This window comes from Megalobrama amblycephala, linkage group LG1, assembly GCF_018812025.1.
Source record: "Megalobrama amblycephala isolate DHTTF-2021 linkage group LG1, ASM1881202v1, whole genome shotgun sequence".
Lineage (NCBI taxonomy): Eukaryota > Metazoa > Chordata > Actinopteri > Cypriniformes > Xenocyprididae > Megalobrama > Megalobrama amblycephala.
The window spans coordinates 39,339,179-39,354,908 of record NC_063044.1 but is presented as its reverse complement, the minus strand read 5'-3'; the positions used below and the strand labels follow the sequence as shown (position 1 = coordinate 39,354,908).

Below are 15,730 nucleotides of genomic sequence, written 5' to 3'. Positions count from 1 at the left end.
CCGCTACCTCTGTGGCTCCACCCCTCGTAGTGAATCCAAGACACTCATTGGTTAGACCCAGATCCTTCAAATTTGAAATGTGGTACAGTTTATATTTGACCCAGATTTTTCTTCCTTTTTTTTCTTGGTTTTGCACATTTCAAAAAATGCCTTATTTCTCACTGTGATTGGTTAGTGGTGGCTTTCACATGCAGATCTGCCAACTTTCCCTACTCTCTGGCTCAGTAGACTGGCTTTTGTTTGCATTTTATTTTCCATGTATCCATGCTTCTCAGCTTTGCTTCGATAGATTGTAGCAGCTGTAGCATTTTTTTTCTAGAATACATGTTTTTGCATGCGAGTTTTCATATTTGGTATATTTAAGATAATTAGTAAATATTTTACAGTAACTTTTGCAACATGCTCTACCTTTCAAAAGTTTGAGATTGGTAATATTTGTTAATATCTTAAGTCTGTTACGCTCACTATGGCTGAATTATTGATACAGTAATACTGTGAAATATGATTTCTTACTGACCCAAACTTATGAACGGGAGCATATATAATATATATTCTGCTCTGGATTGCATTCCATTGAACGGATCCAGTTCAGACTTGCTGCATAGTTGAGTTTATAGGGAGTTGCGTTTGTTCAGCTCTGCCTCACAGTACTTATCATGAGCCAAACCTCAAATCTGGAGCATTTCATTAAAACACTTATGTGTTCTAGCTTTATAATATGTCGCCTTGGCTTGGGGATGTTTGTGTGTGTTAGCACATGCTGTGGGTGTGTTGCTCTGTCCCTGAGGCTCATTCAGGCTCTTGCTTCTCCAGAACAAGCAGCCCCCCAATCAAATGCTCAGCAAATCTCCTCTTCTGCCTTATAAGGCCTGCTTTTGCTGCACGCCTGTTCAGGGGAGAAGCGCTGAGCTTATTCACAGAGTTCCTCAACAGATGTTGCAACAGTTCGCACATTCTGTAACTACTTTATGCTGTTTTACTTTGGAGAACTAGCCACACATGCACTGAAATAGGTCTTGGTAGCTGCATGATTATGACAGAAATCAAAATGTTATTTATCTCCTTTGATATTGCCTTTTATAATCATTAGACTTTACAATAAAATGGTTTTATTGTATATAATACATAATTACATGTAGTAATTGATGCTCCAATCTCATTATAAACACGAGACAAGAGACAGCGTTAAATTACCTCATGTCTCAAAGCACATAACAATAATGTTAAACATACACAACTTACAGAGCTCAGACTTGTACCACCTGACTGCTGTAGATTCATTTCGGCATTGAAAGTGTTGACAAATCCGAGTTAGAGGACGTGAACCGTGCTGGGTAGAACGTCACTGGTTGCCATCTTGTAATTACAGTTATGACATGGCATGAATGCAGCATAAGCTTGTTGTTTTGGTTCAGGAGGAACTGTAAAAGATGGCTGCTGTTTCTTTGTGGCGCTCGGTGAAGAAAATCATGTTTTTTTCCAAGACTACAATGCGCATAAGCAATGCTTTTATCACTTGTTTCTGCTTCTTTTTTGCCTGTTTTGATCCAGAGATTCTCTACTCTTTCGCAAGTTGCATAATAGCCCCCCCAGTGAAAACAAGGAAAGCCGGAAAGTTCTGCTGAAAAGTGTTGTTGTCATAAATGAAGGAAAATTCAGTCAATGGTGGGGAAAGACTTACAAATAACCATGCAAGGTTAAACTGTTGATTAAAATAATCTCGGCAGTACCATTATAAATTATATTATTGTATCAAACATTTGACACAACTTATCATATATTCTTATACAATAATTGTAGAAGCTTATTAAAGGGTTAACGTAACATAATTTAAAATTCTGTCATCATTTTCTTCTGTGAAACATTTATTTTTTTATTTATTTTTTTATTCATAGAAATATCAGTAATCACCAAAACTGTTTGGTTACCAACATTCTTCAAAATACCATCTTTTGTGTTCAGCAGAAGAAAGTAAGTAAGGGATTTGTTGAACTCTGCGCTTGACTTTTATGGACTCTCCCATTGTAATCAATGAAATTGCATAGACTGGAGAATAAATCTCTTATTTTCACCATGTTTATACCTTGTTGATTATAATGGAAGTGTTTTAGTTGTAAGTCAAGTCACTTACTCGCTTATTAGAACAAGATGTTACTGATGATAGGTCTGTAGACTAATTTAGATGGTTCTGAATGGTCATTGCATTCATATGCATAACTGACATATTTGTGATTGGTTACGATACTGACGCAAAGAAAGAAGCAAATATTATATAAACTAATAATAAAAAGAGCATGTGGCTTCTCAGCTGAGAGCATGTGGCTGTGAAAAGAAAGCCACCAGATGAATGGACTTTTTTTTGGTTTACACAAAAATATGTTCAGCCAAGATAAAACTTGCATGACTACCTAGAGTTGTGGTTTCGGGTTATACGGTTTCAGCTTAAATGAGAGGTATGCACACAGCGATTAACAGGAAATGGAGTGTTATGCATTTTGGTGAATCAGATTTATGTTACAAGAATGTGCGGCATGACCACAATTGTCACCCTAGGCTTGTTTTTCTGAGATAAAGACTTGCCGTTAAAGCCGTTTTCCTCTTGTTGCAGAAGCTGTTTTTCCAGTTTGTTGTGGTACTTTTGATCGCTATGGTAGATGTCAATCATCTATCTTTATTTCACAAAAAAGACCCTTATGTGGAGTGCAGGCGAACGCTACATGCATCCTGTGTGGGTAAAAGGTTCCTGTGGTTTATCTGCAACAGTATTTCAGTGATAAATTTCTTCTCTAAAGTCACATTTCTTCTACATATTAGATATGTCACCCTGTGCAGCGCTCAGTATTGATTCATTGTACACTAGCCTGCCTGATGTCGTTCCCTGCAAGAAAACCTTTTTTGTACATTTTGTAGAATTTCTGTAGTAATTTTTGCGAAACGTGTCGACGGCTTAGAAATCATGAAAGAATAATCTTAATGGGGCTGTAAATTTCTTTGGTTACTCATAAACTCCATAAATCACACACTTGCTTTGAAGGACTCTGCAGTGTTTGCCAACACAGATAAGAGCCGTGAATCTGAGGCTGACTCCGCCCTGTGACTGAGAGTGTGCGCCCTGCTGAACAGGAAGTGTCAGCCTGGCCTTGCAAGGTATGCTTTGTACCAGGAAGCACTGTTTAAAGTGATGTCAGTGTGATGTCACCGCTGTATTTTTAGTCACATATATAAACGAAGGTACCAGTGTGTGTGTGTGTGTTTGTGTGTTCACACTTCTGCCTGCGAGAGTCACCTCAACTTAGAGTTGCAGCTTCCTGTTAACGCCTTTTTGTGTGTACATGAATTTTTGTGACAAACACTTAAATCAATTTAAAATATGATGCCTCTTTAACTTGTAAAAGTAAAACTTTAGGAATTATTTTATTTTATTTTATTTTTATTTATTTTTTTATAAATGAAGAAATAATCACATTATATATTTATATTGCATATTTAGCTTCCTAAAAATATATCATGATCTTTGTAAACCCAAACCCAAGAATTTGCATACCCAAATTAAAATTGATATAGTTCATGAAGCCCTTGGACTAGAAGCATAATTGTGGTCTCATTTGTTATCATCAAGTCAGAATTAATTATAATAATAAAGAAATCATGGCTTAAATGTGCTGTAAAGTTTGTTTGTTTTGTTTTTTAAATCAAATAATTTGACAAAAAATATGAAATTAATCTTGTCGCCATCTAGAAACCCAATGCAGCTAAAGCCACAAGTCTAACAAGGATCTTTTTCAAGCTCTGGGTTTTATAAAATACATTTTAAAAGACTCTTTATCTGTTAAATGGTGTTGACCCTCCCATGTTGTGCTGTTGTGCTCCACTAGGGGGCAGTACAATACTGTAGTACTTACTATAGGTCACATGTCTCCATGCTTCACTCCTCATGACTATTGTCTGGCCTGATGTTTGCATCATTCACCATTTCCACTATAGTTTTTGGTACAGCTTTTTTATAACACTACTGATGAATGATGATTTATGTTTTTTTACAACATGCAGCCTGAGGCTGGATTTCATAAATGTATTTCTGAGGAAGCCACTTTGCTAGAGTAGCTTGTCATATAGATGTTTCCCACTTAAGATGACACCCGAGGGGCCGGGAGCAATTGTTCTGAGGGTTTCTGCATCACACTAAATTGTAATTTATCATCTGTTACTGTCATTAATATTCAGCTTTATCTTTAATTATTTATACTAATGGCATTTTCCATGGGGACTGTTACCAGGCAACAATAGGTTATGGGATTAGACGTCTCTCAGTGCACAGTGGCCACGTGTGCCGCTTCTCCATCAGTGGATCTCTTTCTCTGGTTGGTTTACAGACTGAGGAGTTAGGGGCAGCTGCATGAAACAACCATTTTCACAACTTCAGCTAGTACTTATCTTAGAAATACATGCAAGTCTGCGTTTTTGGAATTATTATACTTTGCTGCATTCCATACCAGATTGTCAAATGTGATGGACCATAGCAATTGTAGATGTGTCCACTACATCCTAATGTTTTGTAATAGCCAGGTCTGTGCCTGTGAAATGCGTAGGCGTTTACATGGACTTCATGCTCTAAATGTTAAGCTGCATGTTGCACTCAGATGTCCTTTCCAGTCAGCTGAAAGGCAAAGCATTGTGGGCAGGCATGGCTAAAATGGAACAGATGAAAATGTTGTTCCTAGGCAACCAGACAGACGACGAATCGCATCCAAAGTGGAGGGGAGGGAGCTGTGTGCACCCTCAGTCTGCAGTAGCTTTCTGTCACGTTAAGAATGAAAATGCCTCAGATTGAAAGTTTAGATTACTGTATTGTTATTATAATTAACAATTCTATAGCCTTTTAATGTACGCAATCATATTTCAGGCCCAGGATGTTCCTTTCTTTTGTATTGTTTCCTAAGGCAAGCTATTGCACATTACTGCACACGATTAAAGGCACAATATGTAATTTTTCGCCACTAGAGGTCGCTTATTCAAAACAAAGGCATAGCTTGATGACGCCTTGATTTCACGGAATCATGGGAGGTGTTGTCTTCACGTCTACAGCCGGTGGAAAAAAAAAAAATCTGACGAGACTTGGGCAGAAGTAAGAAGCAGGGTGTGGCTGAAAGCCGTTGGAGCGGAATGAGGCCTCTGGAGAGACAAACTTGGCTCAAGAGCAGTGGAGCTTTTACTAAGCCGCAACAAGTCAACAAAGTGTATAACATTGTTCTAGTGGTTTTTGGATATTTTAATCCAAAAATCTTACATATTGTGCCTTTAAGGATGTGAACAAACCTCTAAGCTTAAGTGTTAAACTTATACATGCAACTAATACTTATTACTGTTTATTCTATTGAGATGTGGTTTTCTAAGCAAACAGACCTACTATTTTCACCTGGTGTACAGTAAAATGGCCGAAAATCTCATAGACTTGCATTAAACGAGGACTGTGCACCATATCAAGGGACCCAAATGTCATATGCCAAGTGGCCTTTGATTTGGGCCAGTAAACTGTGACCGAAACACCTAGAACACTCTAGCACATAGAAATGCACATATTTTCTATGCAATGTATGTGCTGTTATATTTGTGTACAGTAACTGGTTGTGCAGTATGTTGTATTGATATTGTGGTTGTATTGTCATACCAACAATCCTAGTGGATTATGCAGGGCTAGGAAGCAATATGCACCTCTGAAACAATGCAGGGAACACTGGCTCCTTCCGAATGCACAAACAGAGGTGACTGGGGAACAGAAACGTGGCCCTATTTCCCACTCGATGAACTGAATGTAGTCCAGGTGTTTCTTGTTCCATTTGGCATTTCAATTGTGATCAATAACACAGATGCTTATTTGTGTTCCCTTCCTCAGGAGAGTTGCAGGAAGTGCCATGTGGTGTGGAAGGAGCATGCGGGAAAGACCTGCGAGCAGGTGATGGAGAGGGACGAGATCCGGCTGCGGGTGGCTTTGTAAGTGTCTGACTGAATATTCCTAGCGTAGAGCAAGCTTGTTAATAATGCATCCATGCACTATTGAGGGTACTGCGAACCACCTGGGAGACCATTAGCATTAGCCTGATGCTGACTCAGCCGTCGTTTTCTCATGGCACTCTAAAACATTCGCTGTATTTGACGGATTCCCCTGAGTGTTATGTTTGCAAATACACATCATCCAGAGCTGCCCCTGTGCACAGCAGGCATTCGTGAGGAAGTGTACTGGAGCGTGAGTGTCTGTGTAAACTGATGCAGTGTGAAGGCAGCCTATCACTGCTGGTCGGTCTCTAAACTGGACAGGATGTGATCGCCTGGTTTCCTTCCTGTCATTGGATGGGTCATACACATGGATCAAAGACTGTGTATCCTGTTTACCCTGAACCTTTTCTTTTGCCTGTATTTATAGAGACAGGAAAAAGACCCTAACTGAGAGAATGAATTACATGAGGTGTCACAATGGCCGATTGTGTTTTCAAATTGATATGATGCAGTGAGATAATCTCTTATTTGTAAGCTTCAATACCAGTATGGTTGCTGTCTATATGTAACTAGTGAACCACAGCTTCCTACTAAGGCAGCATCCTAACTGAATTGAAATGCATTAAGCTCATTTGTAATGCTCCTCATAGGCAGCAATACAAATAGAGCTATTCATGTGAAGGACACAATAGAGTTTGATGTTAGCATGTTGCCAAGCTAATGATGTGGTACTTATAAAAGAATGAAAGCATTACGAAATACATGACACCATGACAATATAAATGTACTTGTTTTTCATTTTAAAAATTTTTATATAACCTTTCTTAGTGCAATATATATATATATATATATATATATATATATATATATATATATATATATATATATATATATATATATATATATATAATAATGCCTGCTGTGCACAGGGGAGCTCTGGATGATGGAAGATGATTGTGAGCACAAATTAATAATTCGTTCCCTCGTTTTAGTAAATTGTTCACACGATATAATAATTTGTTCCCTCATTTTAAGTAAATTATGTGCACGATATAATAATTTGTTTCCTTCGTTTAAGTAAATTGTGTGCACAGTATGATAGTAAATCATGTGCCTGATATAATATTTCGTTCCCTCGTTTTAAGTAAGTAAAGTGTGTGCACAATATAAAAATTTGTGAATTGTGCGCACTTTTACTTAAAATGTATTAGTAAGTCGTGGGAACGATTTGTTGTTTAATTTTTTTCCCACATGTCATGTGTGGGGCTTCGTAATCATCATTAATCTTAGTTTATGTTAATTTTAACATTTACTTGTACATCACAGTATTAAAATCAAAAGTTATATCTTTTAATATTTAATAAACCTGAGCATGAACTAACAATAAACAGTTTTACTTTCAATTAACTAACTTGAATAAAATATGAATAAATACTGAATTTATTGCTCATTGTTAGTGGTAATGCGTTAACTAATGGGGCCTTATTGTAAAGTTTCTCTTTATATTATTTTCTGCCATTTTTGATTCCACTGAAAAACTTATATATATATATATTTTTTTTTTTACCTTGAGCTTATAGCACTGCATTCTGCTTACATATAAACCTGAACACAAATGTCATTTGTTTTATGGCCAGTGAGGAAAAGATGACCGCTGCCCGTGTCAGGAAGTGCCACAAGTGTGCCACAGGTCTGGTGAAGTCAGAGGGCTGCAACCGAATGTCGTGTCGCTGCGGCGCCTTCATGTGCTACCTCTGCCGAGAGCCTATTAATGGCTACAACCACTTCTGCCAGCACGCCCGCTCTCCCGGTGCCCCCTGCCGACACTGCAAGAAGTGCTCGCTGTGGACGGACCCCACGGTAAATCTGACACTTTACACTTCAGTATCCGTTTCTTTTGCTAAGAAAAAAGGCTCCTTTCATGCTCAACGTTAGCGCAAGATCATCCTTGTAAAGCAGCAAACACCTTTACTTTCTATACATGTACTCAGTTTACAACAGGATTAGTCTCCCTTGTAAAACATCTTTGTTCACAACCCAAAGGGTGTTTGCACTTGGGTAAATACTCCTGTTACAAGAAGTACTTCCTGCTACTTCATTTTAAGACTTATTTTGTAATGTGATGTGATTCTGTTAATTTCTCAATTCTCAAAAGACAAAAGCTTTAAATAGTCATTACAATATGTGTACATTTTTTTAATGGCATTATTTTTTAAATAATGCCCTAAATGTGATGCATTGATAGTTTATTCATTGTAAGAGTCATTCGGTCTCAGGATAAACACCAGGTGATGTATGGTGTAATGGCTTTGTGTCAGCTTTGTATACAGGACTCTTTCAGAGTTTAACATATGAGAGGTACTTCAGTGAAGCATGTTTGTTCTCATGCATGTTGATGGATTAGCATTGCTACCGCATGAATACTGCAGCTACCATCATGCATTAGCCTCATTGCTTCTACATCTTTAGCCGAAGCCCAAATTGCTCATTCGTTATTGACAATACACAGAGAATTTTTCCATTTATTAATCATAAACAGTTGGTATAGTTCATTCATGGTGACACAAATATTATACAAGGTTTTACGACTCTACAAGACTCTAGCTTTTAAATGTCATTCATGTTTCTGCTCATGTAAACGGACATTCATGATACCTGATTTATTTCAGTACAGCTGAAAGTACTCCACGTTAAAAGTATCTAACACCAGTAGTCATCGACTTAAAAAACATCTGAACTTTTTAACAGTGGTTAAAGGGATGGTTTACCCAGCCAAAAATTAAAATTTTGTCATCATTTACTCGCCCTCAATTTGTTCCAAACCTGTATAAGTTTCTCTCTTCTGTTGAACACAAAGAAAGATATTTTAAAGATTGTTGGTAATCAAACGGTTGACGTGTAGGAAAAAAAATACTGTGGGCGTCAATGGGTGCCATCAACTGTCTTGGTTACTCTTTGTTTATGTTGATTCTGTTATTTGTTTAACAGAAGAAACTCATACAGGTTTGGAACAACATGAGGTAAATGATGACAGAATTTTCATTTTTGGGTGAACTAAATCCCTTAGCTGAAAAAAAAAAAAGAAAAATATATTTTTGTGTATTGTATTATTATATTATTTATTTGTGCTTTAAGGGAGGGGCAAAAAGGGACTGCCGTAAAGGAAATGGGTGCGCTGGATTTATGACAAAAAATCACAAAATAAATGACAAAATAAGAGCATGACAGAATAAGAGCATCATTGGAATATGGCACGATAAATGTTTTATGTTGATTTACCTTTTTTTAAATGATCAAAATCCAAAATAAAATCAGTCACCCAGCTCTACTCCACACCATAAAAAAGAAGATGAGAAGCTTAATTCGTTCAGACTATGTGGGGTAGGGTAAATATAGGTAAACTGAATTAGATTGGAGAGCTAGTTTTTGTCCTTGATGTGTGTAGTCACCATCAAATTCTGCTAGTTGTCCATGGGAACAATAAAGTCAGGGTTTGGAACGATGTGAGGATGAGTAGATGATGATGGAATTGTCATTTGTCAAGCAACTATCCCTAAACACTGAGCATAAATGAGAAATCCTTTTCCGCTTGATCCAGGAGTTTCACTAATTATCCGATTAAGGCATTTGAATCCTGTTTTTGTGTGAAGAGCACAGTCAGGGTGCTGTCCTGCTGACAGCCTGGGGGCTGCAATTACCCCTCCATTCAGAGCCGTGCCTAATCACCTGGCACCGCACACCGGGCTGACTGGTGAACTTGAGCTGTTTTGTGTTTGACCGATGAAGTGGACTCCTCCCAAGTTCATCTGATGTCCCGTTTTCGCCAAGGCTGCGGTCTGACGCGGACGTTGGCATGGGATTGTTTCTGTTTGCTGGTCGTTTCACATGATTGAACAGTAACCGGAGAGCCTGATTACTGTGCCTTTTTTGAAAGGCTTTTTTGTTTTCTCTACTTTTGTATTTCTTCTGCCCTGCTCATTTTTTGTGTCTTTTTCAATCCACAGCAAGACGATGAGCGAATCATTCAGGAGATTCAAAAAGAAGGTGAAGCGGAGTTAAATAAGAAGACAAATCAGACAGGTCAGTGTTCCTCAACTGGATAACTTTAGTTGGCCACCTAAACCCAAATCCTTTCACGATTCAAAGTTTTTTTTAAAATTGATTTTCCAATACAAATCACATTTAACAATCCCCCAACCCTCACCAACAAAACCCTAGAATAGCGTCCATGCTGTCCATTAATTCAGATAGGAATTGTAAATAGAGGAACCAAGCATACATGGTATACATGCCTACGAACATCATCCTCCAATCAAATATAAAAACAGAAATATGTACACACATTCAGACAATAAAAAGCCAAAGAAAAAAGCCAATAATAGGGCATTATTTAAAACGATCAACAGTTAATGAAAGGGTGGCACATCTTAAAAAAAAAATTTCCGATCCTTTTAATGAATAGCTAATCTTTTCAAGACAGAGACACAGGACACCATATCTCTATCCTGATATATGAGTGGGTGGGAGGGGATCTTTCTGCTTTAATAATATTCCTATAAGTGCTAACAAGGAAGAGAAGGCAAGGACTTTACACATTGATGCTGACAGCCATGCCACCAGAGGTTCTGACTCTAATCTGTGCTGAAGAATCGCCGAAAGGGTGTGAAATATTGATCGCTATTAGCGCTCTAATTTGGGGCATGTCCAGAACACGTGAATTAATGATCCCTCAGCACATTGACATCTATTGCACATTGGGCTAGTACCAGGAAACATTTGAGCTATTTTAACTTTGGATATGTGAGTTTTGTGTACTACTTTGAACTGTACAAGTGAATGCAGAGCACACATTGTCAATGAGTGGACCTGTTTCCATGTGTCATGTGTCATGGTCTTCCTCCCAAGCTCTCTTAATGTTATCTAGAGAGGAAGATGCCAGATTGGTCATTAAATTATAAATAATGGAAATTGAGCCCTTGGCTTATATCTCACATAAAAGGAAACTATCCAAAGGATTTTCGGGAGGCATCGCTGGAAAATCCAATACAAGTGACTTAAAGGATTAGTTCACTTTCAAATGAAAATTGTCCCAAGCTTTACTCACCCTCAAGCCATCCTAGGTGTATATGACTCTCTTCTTTCTGATGAAAACAATCAGAGAAATATTAATAAATATCCTGACGCATCCAAGCTTTATAATGGCACTAGTATGAGCTGAAGAAAGTGCTTCCATCCACATCCATCCATCATAAACATACTCCACACGGCTCCGGGGGGGTTAATAAAGACCTTCTGAAGCAAAACAATGCGTTTGGGAAAAAAAATTCATATTTAAACAAGTTATGAAGTCAAATATCTAGCTTCCACCAGACCGGCTTCCGTATTCTACTTACGAAGAAAGAGTAAAACTCTTGCAGTTCCCAAAGCTTACGCTACGTCCTATGCCTTCCCTATTCAACTTACGGAAAAACAGCATCACTGTTATACATAAAGTATAACAGTGATGCTGCTATCACATCTTATAAATAACTAAGTTGACACTTACCATATAGAAATGTCGTATTCCTGTCGTGATTGTGAATCAGCTTCTGGTTGATCGACTGCTTCAGACATTTTAGCGTCGGACTTGGGCTCGAATTGATATGCTAAAATCGATGCCATCTTTTCTGTCCATACATTGTATACAATATCTTGCGAATTGATACTCATTTGGTTATGGCAATGGGTACGCGGTGCGCGCAGTAGACTAATCACAAAGGATTAGGCTATCTGACCAATCAGAGCAGTGTAGGCTCACGGAAAGGAGGGGTTTAGAGAGACTGATTCTTTGAACTGCTTCTAACGAATCGTTTACCAATCATTGAGAACTGAGGTGAAATTAAATGGATATTATGAGAAAGTGTTTTTTGACCTTGCATGCATGTAATCTGTTGTAGGAGACTCCCAAAACTATTAGGAACCTTAAAAAAAAGCATAATAGGGGCACTTTAACAATGGTGCTAGACATCATGTGATGGAAAATTGAGGAGCTAGTTCCCCTTTCTTGTAAACTAAATGTAAAATGTACATGTGAAAATCAAGTCCTATTAAAAACGTACGAATGGCCTTTGTTCAGACCATGTACATGTCTACTTCTGCAGACGTGGTCTTTTAAAAATATCTGTACTTTATCACTCTATTGTTTGCATACGCCAGTGGAAGCTTTCAGAAACCCAATGTATGCGTGTGCAACAGAATTAGAAAACCAACACTAGTCAACAGTATAGCTTTGAAAAACAGCTCATGAAGAGAAACACTAAATGGATATTTCCTTCATACGATTTCTATAAAAATATAATTAAGATGTTAAAACAAACATGCACATTCATCAGCCTGTAACCAGAAAGTTGACCAAAATTCTAAAGCAAAGATAGAGCTGTGGGTAAAGAAGTCTGTGGATTACAGATAAAAAGCAGTAAATCGTCTGGATATAGAGTTACCTTATGCACAGCCTTGCCATGGGTAATTCCAGTAATCTGTTGACTCTCACGTAGGGTGATTGCTAAAGGCTGAATAGCTAGAGCGAACAGTAATGAGCTTAGCGGACAGCCCTGTCGAGTTCCGCAGTACAAGTTAAACGGCCTAGAGTGCAGACCATTGGTCTGGACTACTGCTGAGGGAGCTCTATAAAGTAATTTAATCCAAGAGATAAAGACTGGACCACATCCGAATTTTTCCAAAACTAAAAAAGAGGTACTCCCACTCCACCCTGTCAAATGCCTTCTCAGCATCCAAAAAGACAACAAATATACCACATTAAGTAAGCGGCGGATATTGAAAAAAGATTGACGATTCTTTACAAACCCTGTTTGATCAGGAAAAATGATGGTGGGGAGGACATCAAGTCTTGAGGCAAGCACCTTTGCTAAAATTTTAACATTGCAGTTGAGCAAAGAAGTCGGCCTATAAGCAGCACAATCCAAAGGGTCTTTATTCTTTTTTTTTATAGTAATAAAGTAATAAAGACATACAAGCTTGATTTAACATTGGAAAAAACACATGTCAAAAAAGGAGCGAAGCTGTACAGAGAATTTTTTTATAGAACTCTGACGGAAAACTGTCAGGTCCAGGGGATTTCCCAGATTGTAGGGAAGAGATAGCAGTCGCCACCTTCTCTTGAGAAATTGGCACTTCTAAAAAGTTCTGGGGTCTCATTTATAAAGCGTGCGTACGCACAAAATGGGGCTGGAAATGTGCGTACACCAGTTCCCACGCAAAGGTTGTGATCTATAAAAAACAAACTTGATGGGAGAATGTGCGCACCTTTAAGCAAACTTTGAGCCATGCGTACGAACATTTTGGAGACAGAGCAGTTTGGCGACACAGATGGTGAGCTGAGGGACTGACGGCAGATGAAGGAAAACCACTTTAAATCCTAATTATGAGTCATAATCATAAATACAGTGCATGTGTTCACAATAACAGTTTAAATAAATAAAAGAATGATTTAAACTCGCATGGAAACTCACATTTTCATTTTGATATACACATTTACATTAATGTTACACTTTCACTAATGGCGATAAGCACTGAAATTACATTACGCAGTCATTACGGAGAAGTTAATCAAATGTGATATGATTTTACATAGTAGATGTGCTACTTTCTATCACTTTTCCTGTGACATGCTGCTTTAATGACAGCGAGGAGCGCTAGGAGCATAATAATTCCTCTTTAAACTACACTGCAGATGTTATACAAAATATTTTAGCAAGAACGACGATCGATGCACACTTAACTTCGATATTATAGAAGACACTGCTGGATTCAGTGGTCGAACGGTCCGTTGTCCTGTTTGAGTAGTTCCAATGATAATAGCTTACTAAACCGCAGCTGCACGGATGTGTTGATGCATCGTAAGCTCCATATATGGTGATTTCGGGAAGGAGACAGGGTGAAGATGCACGTACGCACAATCTTCCACTGACTGGGATTTATAAAGGGATTTGTGCGCAGGATCTGCCGTATGCATGGTTTTATAAATCTGATTTTTTTTTTGTGCGTACGCAGAATCTAGCTTTTGCACGTACGTACACTTTTAGGATGAAATCTATGCAAAGTTTTATAAATGAGACCCCTGAACATCAGAGGATGAAGTGGGGATATTGGGCAGCCAAGAAGATCTTCAGTGGCCCCCCCGCAGAGAGGAGTCAGATGTATACATAGTAGAATAAAAGTCTCTATACTTGTCATTAATAGTACTTTGATCAGTTGAAAAGAACTCAACTCCCCATTATCCAGACGTAGACCACTTATAAGTTTTGCCCAGAACCTATAGCGCATTGTTCATCCAACCTAGAAATCTCATTAGCGAGAAAGCGTTTCTTTTATTAGTGTCATATGAAATAATTTGGTCAGACCCAAGTCCTTTCTAATGATATTCTGTAATCTCTCCCTCAGAAACCACAGGGAAGCGAGTGGGTCCTCCCCCCGAGCCCATCCCAGCGAAGCGCCCTCGGGTCACAGTGCAGGCCCCCAACGCAGCTCCTCAGGCCGTACGTGCTCCTCTGCTCATCCCGCAGGTCATGCTGCCCGGGCCACAGCAGCGTCTTTTCCTTCAGCCCATTCCAGCCCCCTACGTGCCCCCCTTGCCCAACCTCCCTCCAGTAAATTACAACCCACGTAACCTGAACTTTGACTTCAATATGCCTATGCACTATGGACCACCGCATCGCTTCTTCAGACATCTTTGAGGACACCATGGTACAGAGAGCCACATTCGAACTACTAAAAAAAAAATCCAAGCTTCTGTGTCTTAACTGTTAGCCCTCGCTGTTCTTTTCTACGTATTTTGTAACCAGAACCAAACTGATTTTTCTGGAGAGTTTTAAGGACGCCTGTTGGCTTCTTTGTTGAAAGTAATTTTTTTGAACAACATACAGAGTGAATAATATGAAAGCCTGTTAGTTTCCAGTTGAATAAAACCAAGAACTTGATTGAAATTTAAACATTGTTTACGAAATCAGTCAATATGGGTCGCTTTCTGAAATTACAAATATATTTGGGTTTGGCTGCGATTTACACTCCATGAGGTCATCAGCAGAATTCACTGCATTTAACAAACCAGTTTAATCTTCTTTTTTTTTTTTATCATTTATTTGACATCTTTATTCCTGGAAATTTAAATGCCTAGATTATCATTTGGATGGCTGTTGATGCCATTTCTATCTATAAATCAAACTTACTAATCGTAGTGCCAGTTTGCTACTGAAGTTTACATTGCATTATCATCAAAATTTTGGGGTCGGTCGGTCAGTCAGTTGTTTTTTTTTTTTTTTAAATAAATTCTTTTATTCAGCAAGGATGCATTAAATTTATTTTCTTAAAGATTTATTTTTCGAATAAACACTGTCCTTTTGAAATTTCAATTCATCAAAGAATCCTGAAAAAATGTTAAAATTTAAGATCTTATCTGATATGTGTCAGAAAGACAAGTAGATGGAGGAAATGTAGATGTAAATGTGATGGAGTATATGCAAATTTAATTACATAATAGACATTTCTTTGTTCTGGTACATCCTCTTGACATGCTTTCTCATGGATGTTTTTAAATTTAGATCTGTGGAGTTATTTTTATAAACTTGATTATAATTCCTTTCTTTCCACGTTCATACATTTGTTTAGTTTTTCGGTTGTACTTTTAAAGCTGAACATCAGCGAGCCCAGGTGACATTTTCCAAACATGTTCTGTGCTGAT

At 38.1% G+C, this 15,730-nt stretch overlaps 1 protein-coding gene across 1 annotated transcript in view; it reads left to right on the top strand.

The window, feature by feature from the left end:
* Nucleotides 1–14,981, top strand: part of rnf216 (ring finger protein 216) — a 34,646-nt gene extending 19,665 nt beyond the window's left edge. Inside the window, exons 14-17 of the mRNA XM_048192449.1 lie at nt 5,894–5,991; nt 7,632–7,854; nt 9,999–10,074; nt 14,434–14,981. Of these exons, the coding sequence (XP_048048406.1) occupies nt 5,894–5,991; nt 7,632–7,854; nt 9,999–10,074; nt 14,434–14,726 (690 nt within the window). The 3' untranslated portion in view covers nt 14,727–14,981. The remainder of the gene's footprint in view (nt 1–5,893; nt 5,992–7,631; nt 7,855–9,998; nt 10,075–14,433) is intronic.
* Nucleotides 14,982–15,730: the final 749 nt, after the last annotated feature.